The following is a 22,657-nucleotide window of genomic DNA, read 5'->3' on the forward strand; positions in this document are numbered from 1 at the left end:
TGAGGATAATAATCAAATCTGTCTGGATGATCAGGATATGACTGAAGCTCCTCCTCATATGTCACCTTCCTGTTGTCTTCAGACAGTTTCAGGTTTCTGCTCACTGTGTTTGTGTCGATGGTGAGTTGACAGGAATCTGATGGAGAGAACAAACACAATCCAGCTGCAGTTATTGATCATTTATTGACACTTTGATGATGACTCCTGAATGAGTGATGTGACAGTTTGAAGATGGTTGAATGTGAGCTGCTTTGTTGTCATGAATCAGATGAAAAACACACTTACACTTCCTCACACCTGGTGTCAAGAATGGGACTCCAGCAGGCTCCACCCTGAAAGGAGGAGGGGGGTCAGACCATCAGTCTCTTTCAGCAGCAAACATGGACATTACATGTCTCTCAGACACACATTGTCCTCCACTGAGACAGGAACAGTCCAACATTTGGATTGCAAACTGCAGTGGATGTAGGAAGGACAGTTGGTGCTGCTGCAGCACAACTCATTTCTCCAAACACAGGAAAAGCTCCAACAGAGAGGAGAAAGGAAATCCCTCAGTAACAACCTGAAGAAACTCACTGAAGCCTAAAAGGACATCAGGAAACTAAGGAAACATTTCTGGAAGCTCAACCTGATTTAATAATCAGCATTAAAATACAATCAATCTAAACTCTGACACAACACCTGGATACCTGTTCCATCCACACTCCCACACACAGATGAAGGAATGAAACACTAAACAGCCCTGCTGCTGAAAACCTTCCTTGTGAGCTGTTCTTAGTCAGGAGAATATTCCAGAAAACTGGGTAATGATCTCTGCCTCCAGATGAGGCGTTTAATAAATCTTATTTCACAATCAGCTGAAATCTTCCTGGACACCAGAGTTAAATCAAGGACTGATCCATTTCCTAGATCAACATCTGATCTTGTTTCTTAAACCATCCAAACATCATCAGTTCTTACCCTCTAAATATTCATCTGCTGTTTCTCCATTTACTGTTTTGTTTCCATCCGATAATATTCCATGTGCATTATAGTCATCACATATTACTGATTATCTACACCTTTAATCTGGATTAACTGATTCTAATTTAACTTTCATAATTGTTAATTTCATCTCATTTATTATTGTCTCTATTGCTACATATTCTAGATCAGTTCCTCTACTTGTTTCTCTGAACATAGATAATCTTTTCTAGATGTTGCTCATCTTTCTGTTCCTTTCTTCCTGTCACTGAAACATTTTTTCATGTCTCTTCAATACCAATAATATCTGCTTTATGATGTCATTTATCTTCATATTTTAGCTTCCTGTCCATCAGCCAATCAGCTTCTTGTATTTTCTCAGTAGATCCATCAGTGGAAGCCCCGCCCAGCCCATGATGCTCCTGGTTTGTGAAGACAGAGAGACAAACTGAACTCTGATAGGAAACAGTTTCAAACTGATTTTCTCTCTCCAACCTCTTGGTTCCACATGGAGCTATATTTGGCCCCCTGCTGCTCTGACTACCATGTCATTGTGGTTCCAGTAGATGGGTCGGTTTCCCAGGATCATTCAGCACCATGTGAAAGATTCCTATAGTTTAAATGGGTGGCTGTTTACAAATTTGCAGTCAAAATTATCAGAAATAACTTGAGTTATTTAGCTTGTCATAAGAGACAAAATGAGGTTAAAATTGTATCCATTAATTTATAAATGCCATGGTTGTAAACTAGATATTTAATTATCAAATTAAACATTCAGCTTCAAACTAAATGTTTCCCAGCAGACTGACTAAAGACATTTCTCCCTCTTCCTCCTCTATCAGACCTTCTCTGCTCCTGCAGCAGGTTCCTCCATACCTGAGAGCTTCCAGTCTCCAGTGTGGATCCTTCAGTCCAGCCGACAGCAGCTTTACTCCTGAGTCTCCTGGATGATTGTAGCTCAGGTCCAACTCTTTCAGATGGGAGGAGTTGGAGGTCAGAGCTGAGGTCAGAGAAGCACAGCCTTCCTCTGAGACCAAACAGCCTGATAAGCTGCAGACACACAATTCATCACATGATGAGAATATGAGAACAAAGATCTGGGGACTCATGGATAATAGAGTGTGCAGTTTTCACACTAAAACTTGGCGTACGGAAAAATTTAGAAAAGTGTGGCGCACAAAATAATTCGGATGTATTAAGCCGTGCTCACACACGTGGCTTTGCAGCTTTCCTTTATGCATCCCAGTTTGTGGGAAATTGAGCATAGCTGCTGGTCCGCTATGTTGCCTCTTATACATTCCTATGTAAAACAATATAAATACCCAAAAGTCTGCCACCACGTGAAGCATTAGCCATGGCAACACCCTTATTTATAGCAGTATAAAAATTAATAATAATAACTACATATTTTATTTAAAAGGTGCTTTCAGGACACATAAGGTCACCTCACAAAAATAAAAATAATACATTTTAAAGAAAAAAAAATCCAAATAAGTAAATAAATAAAGAGATCGTGCAAATGCCTGTTAGAACAGTAGCGCGTTCAGCCGGGATTTAAAGAATGACAGCGTGTCATTCCCTCAGTCCTCCTTGGCCCGCCCCTCTCCACCGAGGTTATTAATGGAGCCATTTCAGCTAACCGGAGTCTGAGAAAAGTGAGCGGATACGAGACCGTGCGGGTCAGAAAAACTACAACCAAAGCTAAAAAGTGCGTAAATCCATTCAGAAAAATGTGTTAAACTAATCGATATGTTTATTACCACACAGTAACATCACAAAGGTATTACTACTGTAAAGGCGGGGAGGGAGAGGGGGATAAAGGAGGGATATAAAATACAGTAGGTAAAATACAGTAGTGACCTTTCCAGGGTGTACCGCGCCTCTCGCCCAGAACATTAGCTGGAGATAGGCACCAGTACCACTCCCAATCCCTCTACGGGACAAGGAGGTACAGGAAGAGAGAAAATACAGTAGTTTCCCGGAAAAAAACTGAAGACATGACAGGTATGGGAATAACACAGGAATGATGATGTGGAATTAATGGACTTAATGTGGAATTAATGGATGTGGAATTAATAATGATCACGTGTAGAGATGCTTTTAGTAATAAGAATAATTGTGAATTTCAATAGAAAACGCAGGAACAACAAATAGCTGTTAGAAACCAGCTATTGATGCCATTTAAAAATGTTTTTAAAATTACTAGAGACATCTTCAGTAAATACTGTCTGAGGGAGTTGTAGCCAAAATGTGGAAATGTTCAACATAGGAAATGATTGCAAGAATGTTTGGGTTGTGTAGCTAAATTTGCTCTTAGCAATTACTACAAGTGACCTGTCCAGGGTGACCCCGCCTCTTGCCCTGTGCTGGTCCCAGCTGTTGATAGGCACCAGCACCCCTCCTGACCCTACCAGGGACAAGGATGTTAGAAAATGGATGGATGGAAAATTACTACAAGTGAATTTATTGCACTACACCTCTGTTAAGGTGTCCATGCTTTATGTTAAACTAGTTTGTATACATATATATGTATGGTAAACTTATTGTCAGTAAATTAGTTGTCATAGAGTTAAGAATAAATCATGTAGTTTATGTCATTTGCTTGTACTGGTGGGATTTGTAATTGAACAAAAAAAAAACAGTGGCTGGTGAAATGTCTGAGTGGCTGGAAAAAAATTTTAATTTCCACCCATGATCTAGAGTTACACTACCTGAGAGTTTCCAGGTTGCAGTTTGGACTCTTCAGTCCAGCAGAGAGAAGCTTCACTCCTGAATCCTGCAGGTTGTTGTTACTCAGGTCCAGTTCTCTGAGACTGGAGGACTGGGAGCTGAGAACTGAGGACAGAGCTTCACAGCTTCTCTCTGAGAGGTTACAGTCACTCAGTCTGAAGAGACATGGAGAAAAATTGGTAATTAAACAAATGATGAAAATTTATGTTCTTTCAAATCAAGAACGTTTTGCTTGGACAGAGAAGGAACAACCTTATTTTACACACATTCATGTTGCCTTTTATTGTGAACCGGTTAATTCTATAGTTAGTCCTCAAGCCTTAAAGGACAGAACTACAGGCAAAAAGGAGGATGGAAAGATAATTATAAGATACCACAATAAACTAAATTAATCCAGTTTCAATTTTAACATGAAGAGGAGTAGTTTTGCTGCTTGAATATGAAACAATATGTCTAACTCTGCTGAAGGAAGTCTGTTTTACTTTTGCGCACCCCCTCGCCCCAGTGGGACACTTTGAAGAAACAATGCACCAATATATAAACTGAAACATGAATATATATTTACCTCTTCAATAGCTGATTTCTATCAAAAATAACTGCAGTAACAATCTGTGTCCTTACAGAGCTTTGTTGGAGGCTTTAACCACTGGCAGCAGCCTCAGAAGAACCTCCTCTGAAGCAGAGTATTTCTTCAGGTCAAACACATCCAGATCTTTTCCTGATGACACTAAGATGAAACCCAGAGCTGACCACTGAGCAGGAGACAGTTTATCTGTGGAGAGACTTCCTGAACTCAGAGACTGTTGGATCTCCTCCACTAGAGAACGATCATTCAGTTCATTCAGACAGTGGAACAGATTGATGCTTTTCTCTGCAGACACATTTTCACAGATCTTTTTCTTGATGTACTGAACTGTTTCCTGATTGGTCTGTGAGCTACTTCCTGTCTGTTTCACCAGACCTTGTAGGAGTCTCTGATTGGTCTGCAGTGAAAGTCCCAGGAGGAAGCGGAGGAACAAGTCCAGGTGTCCATTTGGACTCTGTAAGGCCTGGTCAACAGCTCTCTGATGGAGAGATTTTAGTTTAGGTTTATTAAATGATGAAGATTTCTTAGATTTTTGCGTTTCTTTAATCACGTCAGAACCAGAGTTGATGAAGGTCAGATGAACATGAAGAGCAGCCAGAAACTCCTGAACACTCAGATGGACAAAGCAGAACACCTTGTCCTGGTACAGACCTCTCTCCTCTTTAAAGATCTGTGTGAACACTCCTGAGTACACTGAGGCTGCTCTGATATCGATGCCACACTCTGTCAAGTCTGATTCATAGAAGATCAGGTTTCCTTTCTTTAACTGATCAAAAGCCAATTTTCCCAGAGACTCGATCATCTTCCTGCTCTCTGGACTCCAGTGTGGATCTGTTTCAGCTCCTCCATCATACTTGACCTTCTTCACTTTGGTCTGAACCACCAGGAAGTGGATGTACATCTCAGTCAGGGTTCTGGGCAGCTCTCCTCCCTCTCTGGTCTTCAACACATCCTCCAGAACTGTAGCAGTGATCCAGCAGAAGACTGGGATGTGGCACATGATGTGGAGGCTTCGTGATGTCTTCATGTGGGAGATGATCCTGCTGGCCTGCTCATTATCTCTGAATCTCTTCCTGAAGAGATAAAATCATCTTCTGAAGATGATTTGAATAAATGTGATTCCATCTCTTGAGACATCAGTAAATGTGTGATTTATCCATCATGTAGAATCTTAGTAGAAATCCTCTTACTGCTCTGCAGACAGTCAGCTAGCTCCACCTCCTTAATCCTCCTCAGGAAGTTCAGTGTGATCTTCCTTACTGCCTCTCTGCTGCTCCTCCTCTGTTCTTCATCCTCACCTTCCAAGACCTCATTATCATCTCTCTGACTCCCCGAGAATTCTGGGTCGTCTGGACTCAGTAATTTCTGGATCTTCTTCAACTCGTTCTTCACAAAAGTGATAATGTTGTCCTCCAACAGCTGAAACAGAATATATAAAAGAAACATCAGACTGAAATTATGAAGAAAAACACCAGCTGGATGTTAGACAGACTGATAGTCCTCTGGTCTACAAAGTGCAGCATGAAGGTGACTGATCAGAACCCATGGAAAATTAGTTGCTGTTCATGAACAGACCATAAATACAGAGTCCAACTGTGTTTGATGCTGCTGGACAGATGGGCCACTGGGAACCTCTGAGCTCTGCTGGTCCACTCTGTGGAGGAACCAGGAACAATTAGGAAGTCAGGAAATACTCATCCAGCAGTATTCACAGAGGAAATCACTAAGAGTTTGCTTTTTTATGCTTTAAGATTTTAAAGCACTGGATGTTATAGTAAGGACTTTAAAATGGATCCTGTAGATCCCTGGAAGCCAGTTAACTCACATATCTGTCTATACAGAGACAATCAGAAGGTAAAGGTCCATGAAGTGATATCTGGATGTGAGCAGTGAACCTGATGATACAAGTAGTTGTAAAGATTTAATGTTCCTGCTGATCCCATTAAGAACCAGCAGAACCTCTGATGGTCCACATCAGCTCAGTTTGGTTGAGTTCCAGCAGATCTCACCAACCACATCATGAAGCTTTCTTCAGAGCATTGCTGAACTGCTCTCTCAATGCAAATAGGAACCAAGTCCTGGTGGACCAGACTGGCTTTACCAGGTATTTCCCAGTGGGTCGTGTAATGTGTCCCACTTTTAGTCTGAAATGGAGCCAGGAAGCAGCAGAACATCATTATCAACAGTCAGAGATGAATATATGAAGGTGTTTTTGTTAGAACAGAGCAGCTGATCTTTGTAGATAATGTTAAAGGAGTAACAGATAATGGATCAAACCTCTCTGTAAATATGACTGAGAACATCTGAGTTCTTACTGGCTCAGTTTCCATAGTTACAGCAGTTAGAAACAGCTCACCTCTCTGATGGTGGAGATCCAGGAGATTTAAAGTCAATAGGAGGACCCTTTGACCTGTCGCTCTTAAAGGACACACAGCTGGGTTCTGGTTCTGGTTCTGGTTTGCGTCTCTGATGGATCCTGACAGAAACATGATGATTAAAACTTAATCAGCAAAGAGGAGCAGCAGCAGCCTCATCACCACGTCTGTTCTGGCCTGATATAGTGAACGCTGTGTGAAAAGGGCTGTGGACAGTTAGAGATGGTGACCTCACCTCTGACCTTTGCTCTGGCTCTCATCTTCCCCACACAGAGTGGTTTTAGAGGGAGGGACTCCCTCCTCTCTGTCCTCACACTGATCCATGCTGCTGAATTCACATCAGCTCACACACACTTTCTACCTTCACCTGCAGAGGAAACACACATCATTCATCTGCACATCAACTCTGATCATCCTTTACATCATTAGAGCTGGAAAAAGATCAGCTGCTCCTCCTCTGATTGGCTCTTCTTCTCTGCTTCATATCAGTATCAGGTGAATGCAGTCAGACAGCAGAGAGGCAGAGGAAGCTGCCATCAGCTGCTGCACTTCTACTATCAAACCACTTCAACAAATTCAAAAACATAACATTATTAACGGAGCACAATTACAACTTACAAAAACGCTACAGCATTAGCAAAATGAAAAGGGTATGTCCCAGTTGGAGACCTGAGAAATCACTGATTGGACAACAGCGCTTTTGAACTAAAAGTTATTGCTCGATAACTTCCGGTCGGCCCGTTGTTGCAATACTCTATAGCATCCGCCATATTGAAAGTGGCTTATCTACCAGCAAGCTAATACAAGTAAATGGACCGAACTTTGTAAAGTGCGGTTTTGCAAAGGATTTCAAGTTAATGAATGTCACTGACACAATCTCTCACACATTATTATATATAGGAATGAAAAAAAACAACTAAGGATAACGTTTAAAATTTTTGTTGATTATTTAATTTTTTGGTGGCACAATAATTACATTTGATACAGCTGATTCTGATAAATTGTTTTATTGATGAACACACACCTTTACAGTGATGTATTCATGAACATACTAACACAATTCCATAATTCAATGTGCATTTGCTATTTCAAGATATGAATAAAAAACTTAATTTCATTAAAATTTTTAGGAATTTTATTGTAAAGACAAACTTTGATAAATATTTATTACAGTGTAATATGTCAAATGTGCTATAGACAGCAGTGTGAATGAAATCTAACGGACTAAATTATTTTTAATTTCTTTACCTAAACTGTCATAATACCCTAATACTTCAAATTGTGATATTTCACTTAAAATACACAAAAAGTGAAAGAAAAATATGTACAATACATTACAAATTTATGTATCTTATACTGGCAACACAGAGCACAGGCAGGGTTTCAGTCTGCTGGTCAAGCTTGGAGCAGTTCAGTGACTGGGCCTTCTGAGACATCTGGCCAGCTACAGGTTAAAGCCAATAACAATAATCTAACAGTGTAATAGAAAATATCCCTGATTCATTCACATTCAGGAAAAAAAAAGCATATCTTCACGATATGGGGCCATTGACTTAGCAGCTAAACACAGACATTATGGAAATGAACTGAGAAACAGAAGTCTGAAGACAAGCAGCTGCAGCTCTGACCTTTATGGACGTGTCCTGATGAAATACCGCACTTTCCGCTCTGCTCTTTGGGTTAATGAACTTTCAGTCCACTTCAGGTTCGCTGTTATATCAAACAAATTATTTTAATCTACACAAATTATAAGAAACATCTTACAGACAAATGACGTACCTTAAAGTAACCATGTTTGACCACAACTAGCGTCTTGTCTTGAGAACTTCTAGGTAACCATGGCAACAATAAACAAATGGCAAAAGCACCTGTTACAAGTTTCTCATTGCCTCTCCCTCTTTAGAAAAACTACGCAGTATAAAAAACGTTAGCTAAGCTAAGAAAATAATCAGAGTAGTTGACTGGGGTAATTTAGTTACAAAGGAAATATTTCTTGGTTGTTTGGAAGTTTGTTCCACCACGGAAATGCACAGTACCGGCCACAAAGTCAAGAAATTTTGCTTGTAAATTTACGTTATTATCTTGAATTCTTACCTGTTAAAGGTAAAGGCAGTGGGTACATTTTGTACTGTAGTGTAAAACGATTTAAACTAGTCCATGCAGCACGTTCTCTCCACTGCCACTTTCAAGATGGCGGAGATGTAAGTAGGACTGAGCGTATAATGCCTATTGTCCAATCAACTATTTCTCAGGTCTCACACTGGGACATACTTCTTCTGTTTTGTTAAAGTTGTAGCATATCTGAAATTTGTAATTTAGCGTTCTTAACATTGTGTTCTTGAATTTGTGCCACTGTAGCTCCAGGGTCTGGGGAGGTAGAGGCATAGAGGCAGATCCAAGCCTTGATCACGTCTGATGGGAGCTAAAGAAAGCAGCTCTTCTGTTTCTGTTTCTGCTTCTGTTAATTGCCAGTGGATTATATAGTAGGTTGCCCTGGTCATTGACTCATGGTTGCTAAAACCTTTACAAGACCGACTGATTTTAGTGACACAGTAGGTGTAAAATATTCAATAAAAATGTTGTGCTACATGACTGGCTTTATTTTTACTATTACATTTAACTTTATGACACACAAAGTTACAAGTGGATCATCCACATTGTCTCCAAGTGTATTCTGGGTAAAGCTTGTTACAAGCCATCCACCAACGTCATCACCAATCAATCAATCAATCAATCAATCAAATTTTATTTGTATAGCACATTTCAGCAGCAAGGCATTTCAAAGTGCTTCACATCATATCAAACACAGAAACACAATGCAACATAGAATCAACAATCAAAACACAACATTAAGTCAAGTTCCATCAATAAATTTGTAATTGATTACATTTCAAATACAATTCTAAACAGGTGGGTTTTTAGTTGAGATTTAAAAGAAGTCAGTGTTTCAGCTGTTTTACAGTTTTCTGGAAGTTTGTTCCAAATTTGTGGTGCATAGATGCTGAAAGCTGCTTCTCCTCGTTTGGTTCTGGTTCTGGGGATGCAGAGCAGAACCAGAACCAGAAGACCTGAGAGGTCTGGAACGTTGATACAATAAAAGCAGATCTTTAATGTATTGTGGTGCTAAGCCGTTCAGTGATTTATAAACTAACAACAGTATTTTAAAGTCTATTCTGTGAGCTACAGGGAGCCAGTGGAGGGACTTTAAAACTGGTGTTATGTGCTCTATCTTCCTGGTTTTAGTGAGAACGCGAGCAGCAGCATTCTGGATCAGCTGCAGCTGTTTGATTGATTTGTTGGACAGACCTGTGAAGACGCTGTTGCAATAATCAATACGACTGAAGATGAACGCATGAATGAGTTTCTCTAGATTTGGCTGAGACATTAGTCCTTTAATCCTGGAAATGTTCTTCAGGTGATATAAGGCCGACTTTGTAACTGTCTTTATGTGGCTCTGGAGGTTCAGGTCAGAGTCCATCACTACTCCCAGGTTTCGGGCTGATCGCTGGTTTTCAGTTGTAATAAATGAAGCTGTGCATTGACTCTAGATCTATAACTCTATATCTATAACTCTAGATCTATAACTCTAGATCGTTCCTCTTTAGGTCCAAAAATAATAACTTCAGTTTTGTTTCTGTTCAGCTGGAGAAAGTTTTGGCACATCCACACATTTATCTGTTCTAAGCATCTGTTCAGTGATTGGATGGGCTCTGAGTCACCTGGTGACATCGTAATGTAGAGCTATGTGTCATCTGCATAGTTATGGTAGCTAATATTATTTCCTGTTATAACCTGAGCTAGTGGGAGCATATAAATATTGAACAAAAGGGGTCCTAGGATTGAACCTTGGGGTACCCCACACGTGACCTTTGACCTCTTTGATGAAAAGTTTTCAATTGAAACAAAGAAATCCCTGTTCTTTATGTAGGATTCAAACCAGTTAAGCACTGGACCGGAGAGTCCGACCCAACTCTCCAGTCGATTCAGTAATATGTCATGATCAACACTGAGGTCCAACAGAACCAGCACTGTGGTTCTGCCACAGTCCGTATTTATATGGATGTCATTGAACACTTTTACGAGGGCGGTCTCTGTGCTGTGGTGAGCATGAAAACCAGACTGGAAGGAGCCAAAGAGGTTGGTTATAGTTAGGAAGCTAGTTAATTGTTTACACAGCTTTTTCAATAACTTTGCTGATGAATGGGAGGCCGGAGATCGGCCTGTAATTCTGCATTAGTGATTTGTCCAGATTGTTATTTTTATAAGTGGTTTGATTACTGCTGTTTTCAAAGCCTGGGAGAAAACACCTGATGAGAGCGATGAGTTTACTATTTGGATCAGATCAGCAGCAATAACAGGCAGAACTTTCTTAAAGAAATGTTCTAGAGTTATAGATCTAGGACATCCAGACAGCAGGAACTGTCATGAATTGCGGTGTAGAGGTGGTGAGGCAGACGCTGTAGACCCAGGTAAAGTGAGAGATGATGGTTTTTAATGATGAATATCCAGAATTTGCACAGTCCAATAATGTCCAGAATACCGGGCAGCACGGCCAAGCGGAAGCCAGGGCTCGACGCCAGTAGCAACCGGTTACACAAACGGACACGACGATGGACTGGATACACAGACGACAGACTAACAGCCAAATGAGACAAGGACCCGACAAAGAACAGACACACAGGTGACACTAAATACACTGGGGGTAATCAGGGAACAAGAAACACCTGGGAACTAATCAAGGGGAGAACAGGACAACACGGAGACACAGAGACACTGAAAACTCGAAATTAACACACAGAAAACACAGAACACGACAGGAACTTGAGCTTATTGACTTATAATTTCCTGTAGGGTTTTATAATTAAGTAGTTGGAATTGGGTCATTTTTCCTGTATTTGTTTTGTTTGGGCTCAGCATTGGTACTGACTTTATAGTGGATGTACAGATTAATCCTCTCATTTTTTGAATTTTCTCTGAAAAGAAGCTGGAAAACTGGTTGCAGGCGGCAACACATTGGAATTCAGGCGGTAACGTCACAGGAGGGTTTGTGATTCTGTCAACTGTTGCAAATAAAGCTCGAGCATTGTTTTTTTTTAAAGGTTTTACTGGCTCTAGTGACCTTTATTTGACAGTGAATTGACAGGAAAGAAGGTAATGAGAGAAGGGGGAAGACATGCGGCAAAGGTCACCAGGCCAGGAATCGAACCTGCGACAGCCGCGTCAAGGACTAAGGCCTCTATATGTGGGTTGTGCTTAACCCCTGCGCCACCACAGCACACCCCAAGCTCGAGCATTGTTAATGTTTTTGTTTATGACATCTGCAAAGAAAGCCTCTCTTGCATGTTTTAGTGTTGAGTGATAGTTACGTAGTCTTTCCTTATATATGTCACAATGAACGTGGAGTTGAGTTTTATGCCATTTTCGTTCTGCCCTACGGCAGAGTTGTCTTGCAGATCTAACTGTTTGTGTATTTCTCCATGGAGATTTCTTTTTACCAGACAAAACCTTCATTTTAATTGGGGCAATGGAATCAATAATATCTGAGACTTTAGACTGAAAATCATTTACCAACTTATCTACATCATTACAGCTTAAGGGTGAGGAAGAATAGTAGATTTGATTAAAAGTTTCTGCTGTGTTTTCAGTGAGAGAACGTTTTGTGATGGTTGCTGTTTGTCCAAGTGGGTTAAAAGATAAAGAACTTTCAAAGATAACAGGAAGTGATCCGACAGACAACATCAGTTACTTGCGCGGCCCGGTACCAATTGGTCCGCGGACCGGTACCGATCTGTGGCCCGGTGGTTGGGGACCACTGTCTTAAAGAAACCATGAGTTCGCTCACAGGTTCACTGATGCTACGCTAGATAAATTCCATTCACCAAACCTTACACCAAACAAATAACATCTTTTGATGGAAGATTATGAGGAATTGAAGAACATCATACTCAAGGCAAAAAACTGCTGCTACAATAGTAAATAATAGTGAATTGATTGATTGATTGATTGATTGATTGAATGCATAATTAGCTCAAAATTAAAATTTTCAAACAATTTCTAACTAAAAACCATCATAATCATGCCAACCATTTGCTCAAATAAACAACTTTAAATTTATAAATCAGTAGTGGAAGTCAATATTATAATGTGCGGACCTGATAGTGTTTATTTTTTTCTCTTTTTCTCAGTGAAGCAGATGCTTTTATTCTCCTATTACTTTCCTCATCTGCTCTGCGTTCTGCTCTGTGTATTGTACGATCACTCTTGGATCCTCTCTTTGCTTGTCTTCCTAACTGTAAACTATGGATCTGGGTTTGATGAGGAGAAGGAGCAAAGGAGAGCCTTCCTGCCCCAACAGGACATTTACACCTGGATACATGATGAATTCCTGGGGGAATTCTGTCCATATTGTTGGTTGAGGATTTTTAAGATGTCTAAATATCTCAATTTTTGTTAACAGGATTTCTGCTTTTTGGACTTGGCGGTTATCTGGTATATCATGAGATTCAGAAAACATTGGCAGCTGTTCTGCCCATTGAGATGCTGCCTGCCTCATACAAGGAAATGTCTTGCTGTAAACACTCAGACTCAAATGCTGTGTGAGCAGAACCACAAACAAGAAGTGATTCTTACTGAGAGAAACATTTCAGTTACAGTTCCTGAAATCTAATGGCAGAAGGAACAGGAACAGAAATTGGAAGCTCAGCTCGGCAGGACTGATCATGAGTTTGGCTGTCTGGAGTTGGCATTGAGGTTTATCAGTGAGAACAATTGTTGTCATGTGAATCTGGCTCCCCACTGAGATGCTGGCGTCGCCGGCTCCCCTCCCTCATTCTCCCACAGATCAGTAACCCAGGCTGTTGCAATGTACCAGGTAGCTGCGTTGCTCACTTGGGCAACTTCATTTCTCCGTCATTTCTCCTTCTCCCAAACCACATGTCTTGTTTTTTATATTGACATGTTGATTTCATACAACCTCACACTGTGTCCTCATACAAAGTTAGAACAGCAGTCTTCAGAAACAACGAACAGTAACATAAATCTTTTTAAGCTTGATAATAGTATTTATTACCATCATGGTGTTAAAATTAATAATAATACGGCGTGCCGTGGTGGCGTAGCAGTTAGCGCGACCCATATTTGGAGGCCTTGAGTCCTCGACACAGCTGTCGCTGGTTCGAATCCCGGACCCGACGTTATTTGCCACATGTCTTCCCCCATCTCCTTCCCTGTTTCCTGTCAGCCTACTATCATATAAGGGACACTAGAGCCCACAAAAAAACCCTGGAGAGGTTAAAAAAAAAAAAATAATAATAATAATAGTACATGACTGAATACCAAAATTAATTTGCAGCATTTTATTTTATCTCAGGGAGGGAAAAAAGACCAAGACATGCAGACAAGAAGGTGTAATCACTGACAAACACATTGGATTCTGATGGGTTTGGGCCACCAGGCTGAACTAAGAGCAGCAGGTTACTGGCAGAGGATTAATTACCATGTAACATATGTGCTATTGGTTTTGTGAAACCAAATCAAGGTTTAATTAAGTCAGGATATCTGATAAATCATGGTTTAATCTTCTATCCTTTTTTGGGAAATATCACTCAAAGTTCGAATCCAGCAAATAGAAACATGAAATAGTTTGTTCAGAGAAAAACCAAAGAAACATCAGCTGTTCATGTTGTTTGGTTGCAGTTCATCAATAATCTAATAATCCTGAAGAATAAAAGAAAGAGAGATGAAACTTTGACCAGAAATCAGAAGTGGATGTTTTCTAAAAACATCAGAGAGCAAAAAACAAACAAGAAAGTTCCTGAGGTCAAAGTTCAAGTAGGAAAATAAAGAAAACCTACAGTTTGTTCAAATGATCCAAAGAGTTGATGAAGAATATATGAACAACAGACTGACTCTAAACTGAAAGTAAATGTGAGGGATGTGGTGGGACTGATGACATCACAACTCACATGATTTTTAGTTTCTTCTTTCAGAGCAGCAGAAAGTCTGCAGTGAAATTAGAGGCAGGTTGATAAAACCTTCATGAGGAAGGAGAGAAGTTCTGATGAAAATGTTTCATGATGGAATCATGAGGAGAAAAGAGTCCAGAGAAAAGAACAGCTGATTCCTGCTGCAGTAACTGGTCTGACTAGAAATACAAACAGGAAATAATCAGTAGTTCCTGATATCACCACAATACTGCAGCTGAAATCACACATTATTATAATATAGATTATTACTAAAGCTCCTATATACTGTCTCCAATATATATTTTTATTTAATTATTCTCTTTCTTATTTCTGAATCATGAGGCTTTTCACATTCCTGGGTAAAAGTTACTCAAGACATCAAAATGTACAAATAATATGAATTCTGATTTACTAGAAGTTACCTGTGGAAAACCACAAGGGTCAGAACTGGGTCCTAAACTTTTCTTACTTTACATAAATGATTTATGCAATGAATCTAATTTGTTAACATTTACTTTATTTACTGATACATTATTTTGATCTGGTCAGTTTGGAGCAGCAACAGTTTAATGGAAGGAGAATTACAAATATTAATGATGTGACAAAAATAGATTAACACTAAATTATGGGAAAATTTGTAATATTTAGTAACAAGAAAATAAAAAATGAAAGTGCATACTTTAAAATGTTATGATTTAGTAGAGATCAGAACAACATTGATTATTTACAAAGTCTATAATAAACTCCTTCCATGGTGTAAAGAAACAATGTTAGAAATGAAAGAAACAAACTATAAACTAATAGAAAATGATTTATTTAGGATGAATACTAAAAACAATTGTAGGTAATTGTTAGGTGAAATGTATATATTATCATATATTTGTTGTTTCCTTTATAACAATAGTGTTTCATATTTGATGTTCCATGATTGTTTTCTTTTCTCTAAACATAAAGACTGTTTCTGTATGTTTTGATCTACTTTATCTCCGTCTTCACAAGAGGGCCTCCCTGAAGAGAAGCAGTGATAACCGTGCTCACGGGGTTCATTGCTCGCCAGGACTTCTTCTTCCTTTGAGCTATTAGATAGCTGACGAATCGTCGCATTGAAGATATACGACCTGTTCTGTTTTTACTCTGTGTTTTAATGCAAGATAACATGTGTTTAGTTAGTGATTGTCATTTAGCACTGCAACTAAAATGCTTTGTCCCCACCCCTTTAGAGTTGCAGTGCTCTCTGTGATAGGGACTCTGAAAGTAATAAAAAGAGAGGAGCGGACAAATGTGTTCCAGGGCGGTTGGAGATTTGTAGCTGTAAACACATCTCTGTCCGTTCTCCTCGCGAGTACAAAAGAATCTAACTCTCTTGTCTTTTCTGTGTTGTTCAACTTGTCTTTAATAGGTGTCAAACCTGACATTTACTTGGTCCTTCGATTGCCGGTCGCCAATACACCAGAAGGATTCCGGCAGGTCTGGTCGACCCCAGTACAGACCGTGCGCACGGCAAGTTTCCTAGTGGAAACTTATCAGATCCTGTTCAAGGGCTGGAGCTCGACCTGCCTGCTGGGATCTCACGGTTGACGGTGCTCCAGGGAAAGACAACGGGGGTGAGTGATTCTTGTTTAAAAGTGGCGAGTGACTGAGGGTCATTGCGCGCACAGAAAACCCTGTCAATTCTAGACTCTAACAGGTAACAAATAGAGCACGAAAATCCGTGGAGGACGGCGGAGTCCTCGCGCAAAATTCCGTGATTAGGTGGACGGAGCCTGGTGCCTTCCTGTTCAGGGAGACGGGGCCCGACGAATACCCGTTGCAAAAAAGGACGGCGGAGTCCTGCGAGAACAGGCGCTTAAATTCCGCGACAAAATAAAAAATAGGAAAAAGAGTGTGTGTGTCTGTGCGAGTGATTGGAGGTAGAAATACCACTTGGTATTTTACCTCATATAAAACAGTAGGACTGTAACCAGCAAACCTCTTGAGGATGCAGAGGTAAGAACCCCCACTCGAAAGAGTTGAAGCGTGGGTTACCTCAACAGGTTATTTCAATTGCTGGCCTACTGAACAGAACCCCAGTTTTTAGGACTCCCTAGGCGTCGACAAACTGGGCCAAATTTTCATAAAAATGGGGAAAGGGATGAGTAGAAATAAGCCGACAGACAGTTTAACATCAAATGACTGGAAATATGTCGAAACCCAGGATCCTGGTAAAACAAAACATTTGGATAATTGGATAACAAACTATAACTTTGACGGCCGTCTTAACTCACAAAAACTAACTTTACTGCAGGATAACATCAAACAAAGCACAAAGTCAAATCCAAAGAAAATGCGCAAACAGGGGTATGACGACGTGGATTTTTGGTTAGAATTAGCGCTAAAAAGAGAAAAAGGACAGAATAAATCTAAAAAAAGGAGTGCAGAACAGAATAAAGGAAGGAATGTGATGTACTACAGCAACGAAGATAATGAAACTGGGTCAAGGAGGCAGATAACGCAGCAACAAGCAGCGGGTGGGGGTGGAGAACTAGATGGTGCTTCTACAAAAAACGCTGAGGGGGTAAAACAGGGAGGGCAGAGTAGAAGTTTATACCCAGCTTTGCCATCGCCCCCTGAATATGAGGAGAGCGATAGTGACAGACCTATCACTAGATCAAAAGGAGAAAAGTTTGAATGGTCTAAAACATTAGGGGAGAGCTTGGTGCAGGGGGCCACTGCTTCCATCGCGCCTTCTCTCCCTCCCCCATTTTTTCCTTCAGTAGGGAAAGATAGTCCGCCAAATACATCTGAACTGTATCCAATGATACAAGTGGCAAATCCCAATGCGGGAGCAGAGGGGGCAGCGGACACGATTCTGGTCTACAGAACGTGGACCCTGGAGGACATAAAAAAAGCACTAGCAGGGATTACATCTTATAAGGAGGATGTAAACCGTTTTGTTGAAGAGATGGATAGCCTGCGCCAGTCCTACCATCTGAACGGACACGAAGTCCAGCAAGCATGGATGACTGCCCTAGGTAGTGACTGGCACCATGTTCGAGGAGGGTGGAACCCGTTAAGTGGGTCTCCTCCTGCAGTTCTTGCACATAACGATAGGGAACTATCAACCAGAGTTGATGCTTTAGCAGCAAGAACAATTCAAAAATATAAACGCAGAGCAAACTACACTGAGATAAGCAGGATCAAACAGAAGGAGGAAGAAACTTTTGATGATTTTAGGACAAGAATGATGAACACATTTAAGATGCACAGTGGACTGGTGGAAAATGATGACGAAAATGGTCCATATAAACAACAGTTAAAAAATGCATTACATGCAGGGTCAAAAGACGCAATAAGATCATGGGTAACTAAACATTACGTAGGATTGGGGACTGGAACCTTAGATGAATACATTAATCATGCTATTCATGCCGAGAAGGTAGTAAAAGAGAAGAAAAAGGTTCCAGGGGTTTTCCTCCAGAATGAGGAACAAGTTTTTTATCAATGGGGACGAGGAAGGGGAGATTTTAGAGGCAGGGATCAGAAATAAAAAAGGAAGATTTCTTTGTCGTCCAGGGATATGGGGAACCACATTATCACTATTCATTGGATGTGCCTAACAGGCCTCCACACAACATTGCACAGACTCTTCTGGCGGAGGGGCGTAAAGCCATCTCTGCCCCGCAGGATCAAAGATCTCCTGAGAGTCTTCACATCACTCTTTGGGTTAAAACAACTCCGGGGCCTGATAAGAACTATGAAGCCAGGCTCAACAAGGTCACCCCGGCCAAGATAACAGTGACCTATCTGTACACTGACACACAACACACCTCGGTGGCAGCAGTGAGCCTCCCAGAGGATCTAAAATTTTTGAACAGAACATGGACACCTCCACGTGTCCCTGTTTAAACATACAAGTGAGCAGTGGGATAAATTGGGCAGGGTCGTTGAGGAAGGAGAAGCTGCTACTGATTGGGTGGCAACCTCCGCAAATGTGGCAACTAGTGCGTCTACTGGGTTAACTAGAAAAGCACTTTTTTTGGACAGCATGGGTTCAAAAGGGGCAGCGTTTGCACTCTAGACAACACTGACATCTGTTGCTTACAGAAGAAGAGGAAGTTCTCTTAAAGGACATTCCTGATAAATTATGGTCCAAAGGACCCACGGATGTTGGCCTCGTGAAGGGAGCCTTGCCAGTGCAAGTCCGACCTAAAACTGAATATAGGCCAAAGGTGAAACAGTACCCTTTAAAAAAAGATGCACAGGAGGGTATAAAGCCAGTAATTCAAGACCTTATTGAGGCAGGAGTCGTAGTACGGTGTGACAATTCTCCGTGCAACACTCCTATTTTTCCTGTCAAAAAACAGCCACCTTCTGTCGGATGGCGGATGGTTCAGGATTTACAAGCAGTAAACAATGCTGTAATCCAGAGGGCACCGTGTGTACCTGACCCACACACATTGTTGAATTCCCTTAGATCAGATGCAAAGGTATTCACTGTTGTAGACATCAGTAATGCCTTTTTCTCAGTACCTGTTGATAAGGAGAGTCAATTCTGGTTTGCCTTTACTTTTGAAGGGAACAGGTACACATATACCAGACTGCCCCAGGGCTACTGTGAGAGCCCTACAATCTACTCTCAAGTGATGAGTGCCAGTATGTCAACATTTCGACCCCCAGGAGGGAGCCAAATTTTGTTATATGTAGATGATGTTTTATTAGCCTTTCCAAACATGGAAACCTGTAAGCAAGACACCTTAGCACTTTTAAAACATTTAGCTGAAGAAGGTCATAAGGTCAATAAAAATAAACTCCAGCTATGTAAAGAAAAAGTAAAATATTTGGGTCATGATTTGAGTGCAGGGGGACGAACCATATTGGAGGATAAAAAAAAAAAAAAAAAAAAAAAACAATTCTCCAAGCCCCCAAAACCACAAACAAAAAACAGATGATGTCCTTTTTAGGACTAACTAACTATTGTCGAACCTGGGTGCCCAATTATGCAGAACTTGTGGCTCCTTTAAGCAAATTGATGTATGAAAAAGATTTTAAAATGTCCTCTTCGCTGAGTTGGACAGATGAAGCAGAAGAGGCCCTTTGCAGAATAAAACAGGCCCTTGTGTCAAGCACAGCACTTTCTCTACCAAACTATAAAAAACCTTTTGTTCAAATGGTAGATTGTCGAGGTCATTTTATGACTTCTGTACTGGTTCAACAACATGGTGATAAAATGGGACCAGTAGCATATTTCTCTTCTAAACTAGATAGTGTGGCGTGTGTTTGTAGATCTTGAATAAGTCCTGTTTTCCACCCTCGGGCTTCAACTTGAAGTGTTTCTGTTATATAATTGTTTAGTTTTTGTTTTGTTTTTTCCATTCTGTCTCATCCTGATGTAATGATTATTGTTTAAGGTATTTTAGGCTGCACCTACCAGCTATCGCAGATGTTCCTACATCTGTACATAAACACCTGGTTCAGCTCAGCTAAAGCTTTTTGTAGGATGGGAGAAGGACTTTTTATGAATGTTTACAAATGACTACTAGAAATGGCTTTTTTGAGGTTTTCTTTGTGTTTTTAGACAGTTTCCTAACTTCTCTCAGAAACAATCAAGTATACGAACAGTCAAAACTTTTGTATGCTCTTTTCTAAGCTGAAACTAAAGTTTAAAGTGCTTTCCTCTGCCTTTTGAGTTGTGATCATGTACTTAGTCCATCTGTGCATTTATCTGTAGTTTTGTTGCACATTGTTTTTGTTTTTCTCATTTCTTGATGTTTCGCAGATATGAAGGGCTACAAACTCATTACAAGAATTTTTGAGGGTTATTTATGAGGCATATGTAGTGATAAGTGAAGTACTGCCGTGGAATGAAGGCACACCTACCTCACAATATGTAACGTAGTGTGAGAAACACTGACCATCACTATTTACTTGATACATTTTATTGTATTGTAAAGGACCTAATAATGTGTGTATTTGTGAAATGGCCATATTCAGACTTGTTATGTTGTCAGAGGGGTTGGGTTGTTTAAAATTTAATCACAGAAATACTCGACGAGGGTTTTTTTGTTGATACTGATTTGTTTTCCTCTTTAAGTTCTGACCTTTGGTTCAAGAAAACATGCTAAAAGTTAATTGACAGGATTAAGACCTTCCACTCACCTTTCTGTAATATGCTTGCATACAGCTCTCAATGAAGAGCCAGATTGTTTTGCTGTGGTACATTTCTATTCAAAATCCTTTTTCTTTGGTCTTTAATGTTTTAATTTTCTGAGAAGCTAAAGTTTGGGTCTCTAGTAGCTGTAAAGAATCATTAAAACTGCCAGAAATAAGCACTTTTACTGTTTTAAATCTTAGAAGTTTCACTTTTCCGTTAAATTTCTTAAATAACATTTTGATAGTTTAGGTTTGATGCACTTTTGATGAAATTGCGAGTAAATATGTTGTTTTTGTTTTTATTTTGTGTTTTCATCAGGGAACGACTGTTGTATTGTGTAGTATGTATGGAACCAAGGCCTCTACTTCGTGTGACTCCACCAACCATTACAAAACAATGTCTATTAGAAGTAATGACTAAGACTAATCCTAATAGCACCTGTGTGATTTATGATTCAATATTTCCCCTTACAGCCGCAGATGAAAAGAAACCTTTTTTTTCTCTAAAGATAGCTCCGAGTAACTTCTCATGTGTAAATATAACAGGGTCTGGGAAAAGATTGGGAAATCTTTCAGACACCATGTGTACTGCTGTAATCAATGTAAACAATGACTTTAACCCTGTTTCTCGTGCAGATGTTGGTGGTGGTGCGGTGACGACAGACTTTTTGATAGATTACCTCGAAAGGTGACAGGGTTTTGTGCATTAGTCTCCTTACTGTTACCTGTGTCTGTCTATCCTATGTCCGCACAAGATCTAATTCACACCTTATCTAGCATTTTGCCACAACAGTGGCATCATTTAGAGAAACGCGATCTAACATGGAAAAATTATGATGATCCCACGTACATCGCCGCCATCGGCGTCCCTCACGGTGTACCTGATGAATATAAATTGGTTGACCAAATTTCAGCTGGTTTTGAATCTTCAATTTGTTGGTGGTGTACGATAAACAAAAACGTAGACGGAATCAATTACATCCATTACAACGTGCAAAAACTGGGCAACTGGACACAGGCTGGTTTCGAGGCGGTGCACGAGCAGCTGGCCGCTACCTCACTGATGGCTTTCCAAAGCCGCATTGCTCTTGACAGGCTGCTAGCTGAAAAAGGGGCGTGTGTGCTATCTTTGGAGGAAGGTGCTGCACATTTCTGCCAAACACAGCAGCTAACGGGAGCCTGACGAAGGCCATTGCGGGTCTCCGTACCTTTAATGGCAAAATGACAGAACTCTCTGGTGTGAATACTTCCATGTGGGATGCATGGATGGATGTTTTTGGGAGAGTACCGAACCCTTGTGTCCTCTGTCTTAGTATCAATTGCAGTCTTTGCTGTAATTTTAACCTTGTGTGGATGTTGTTGTATTCCTTGCCTGCGTTCCTTGTTTAACCGTCTCATTACCACAGCTATCTCTCCCATGGAAGACCAGAAGGCACAGATGTATCCTTTGTTAGCAAAACATCCTGAGCCTGACGAAGAATACTCTGATGACGACTCTCTTAACCTGTATCCAGACCCTAACCTGTGGGCTGAATATGATCCCTGAGTGTACGCATGTTTGCGTTCCTAAAAAATGAACTCCTGGCTGAAAATCGTTTGAAGTGGCTGCCTTTGGAGGGATATGAGAATTAGAACAAATATGTGATAAACACGGGGGAATGTTAGGTGAAATGTATATATTATCATATATTTGTTGTTTCCTTTATAACAATAGTGTTTCATATTTGATGTTCCATGATTGTTTTCTTTTCTCTAAACATAAAGACTGTTTCTGTATGTTTTGATCTACTTTATCTCCGTCTTCACAAGAGGGCCTCCCTGAAGAGAAGCAGTGATAACCGTGCTCACGGGGTTCATTGCTTGCCAGGACTTCTTCTTCCTTTGAGCTGTTAGATAGCTGACGAATCGTC

General features: G+C 40.4%; 2 protein-coding genes across 2 annotated transcripts in view; one reads left to right on the forward strand and one right to left on the reverse strand.

Moving 5' to 3' along the window:
* The window catches only part of LOC116724487 (NLR family CARD domain-containing protein 3-like), a 638,369-nt gene that overhangs the window by 119,598 nt on the left and 496,114 nt on the right, over positions 1–22,657 (reverse strand). The gene's annotated exons all lie outside the window — the stretch shown is intronic.
* On the forward strand, positions 16,914–18,468 carry LOC116724565 (uncharacterized). The gene is made up of 2 exons (XM_032570331.1): positions 16,914–17,964; positions 18,086–18,468. Exons 1-2 carry the CDS (start codon positions 16,942–16,944, stop codon positions 18,212–18,214), a joined length of 1,152 nt encoding a protein of 383 aa, XP_032426222.1. The 5' UTR covers positions 16,914–16,941; the 3' UTR covers positions 18,215–18,468.

Source organism: Xiphophorus hellerii, chromosome 8 (assembly GCF_003331165.1).
Source record: "Xiphophorus hellerii strain 12219 chromosome 8, Xiphophorus_hellerii-4.1, whole genome shotgun sequence".
In the NCBI taxonomy this organism is placed as follows: Eukaryota; Metazoa; Chordata; class Actinopteri; order Cyprinodontiformes; family Poeciliidae; genus Xiphophorus; species Xiphophorus hellerii.

Excerpts from the sequence above, each read along its gene's own strand:
- LOC116724565 (XM_032570331.1), top strand. The coding sequence starts at position 16,942 with ATGCGCAAACAGGGGTATGACGACGTGGATTTTTGGTTAGAATTAGCG. Across the intron at positions 17,965-18,085 it reads CAATAAGATCATGGGTAACT|AAGTTTTTTATCAATGGGGA; the intron begins AAACATTACGTA and ends AGAATGAGGAAC.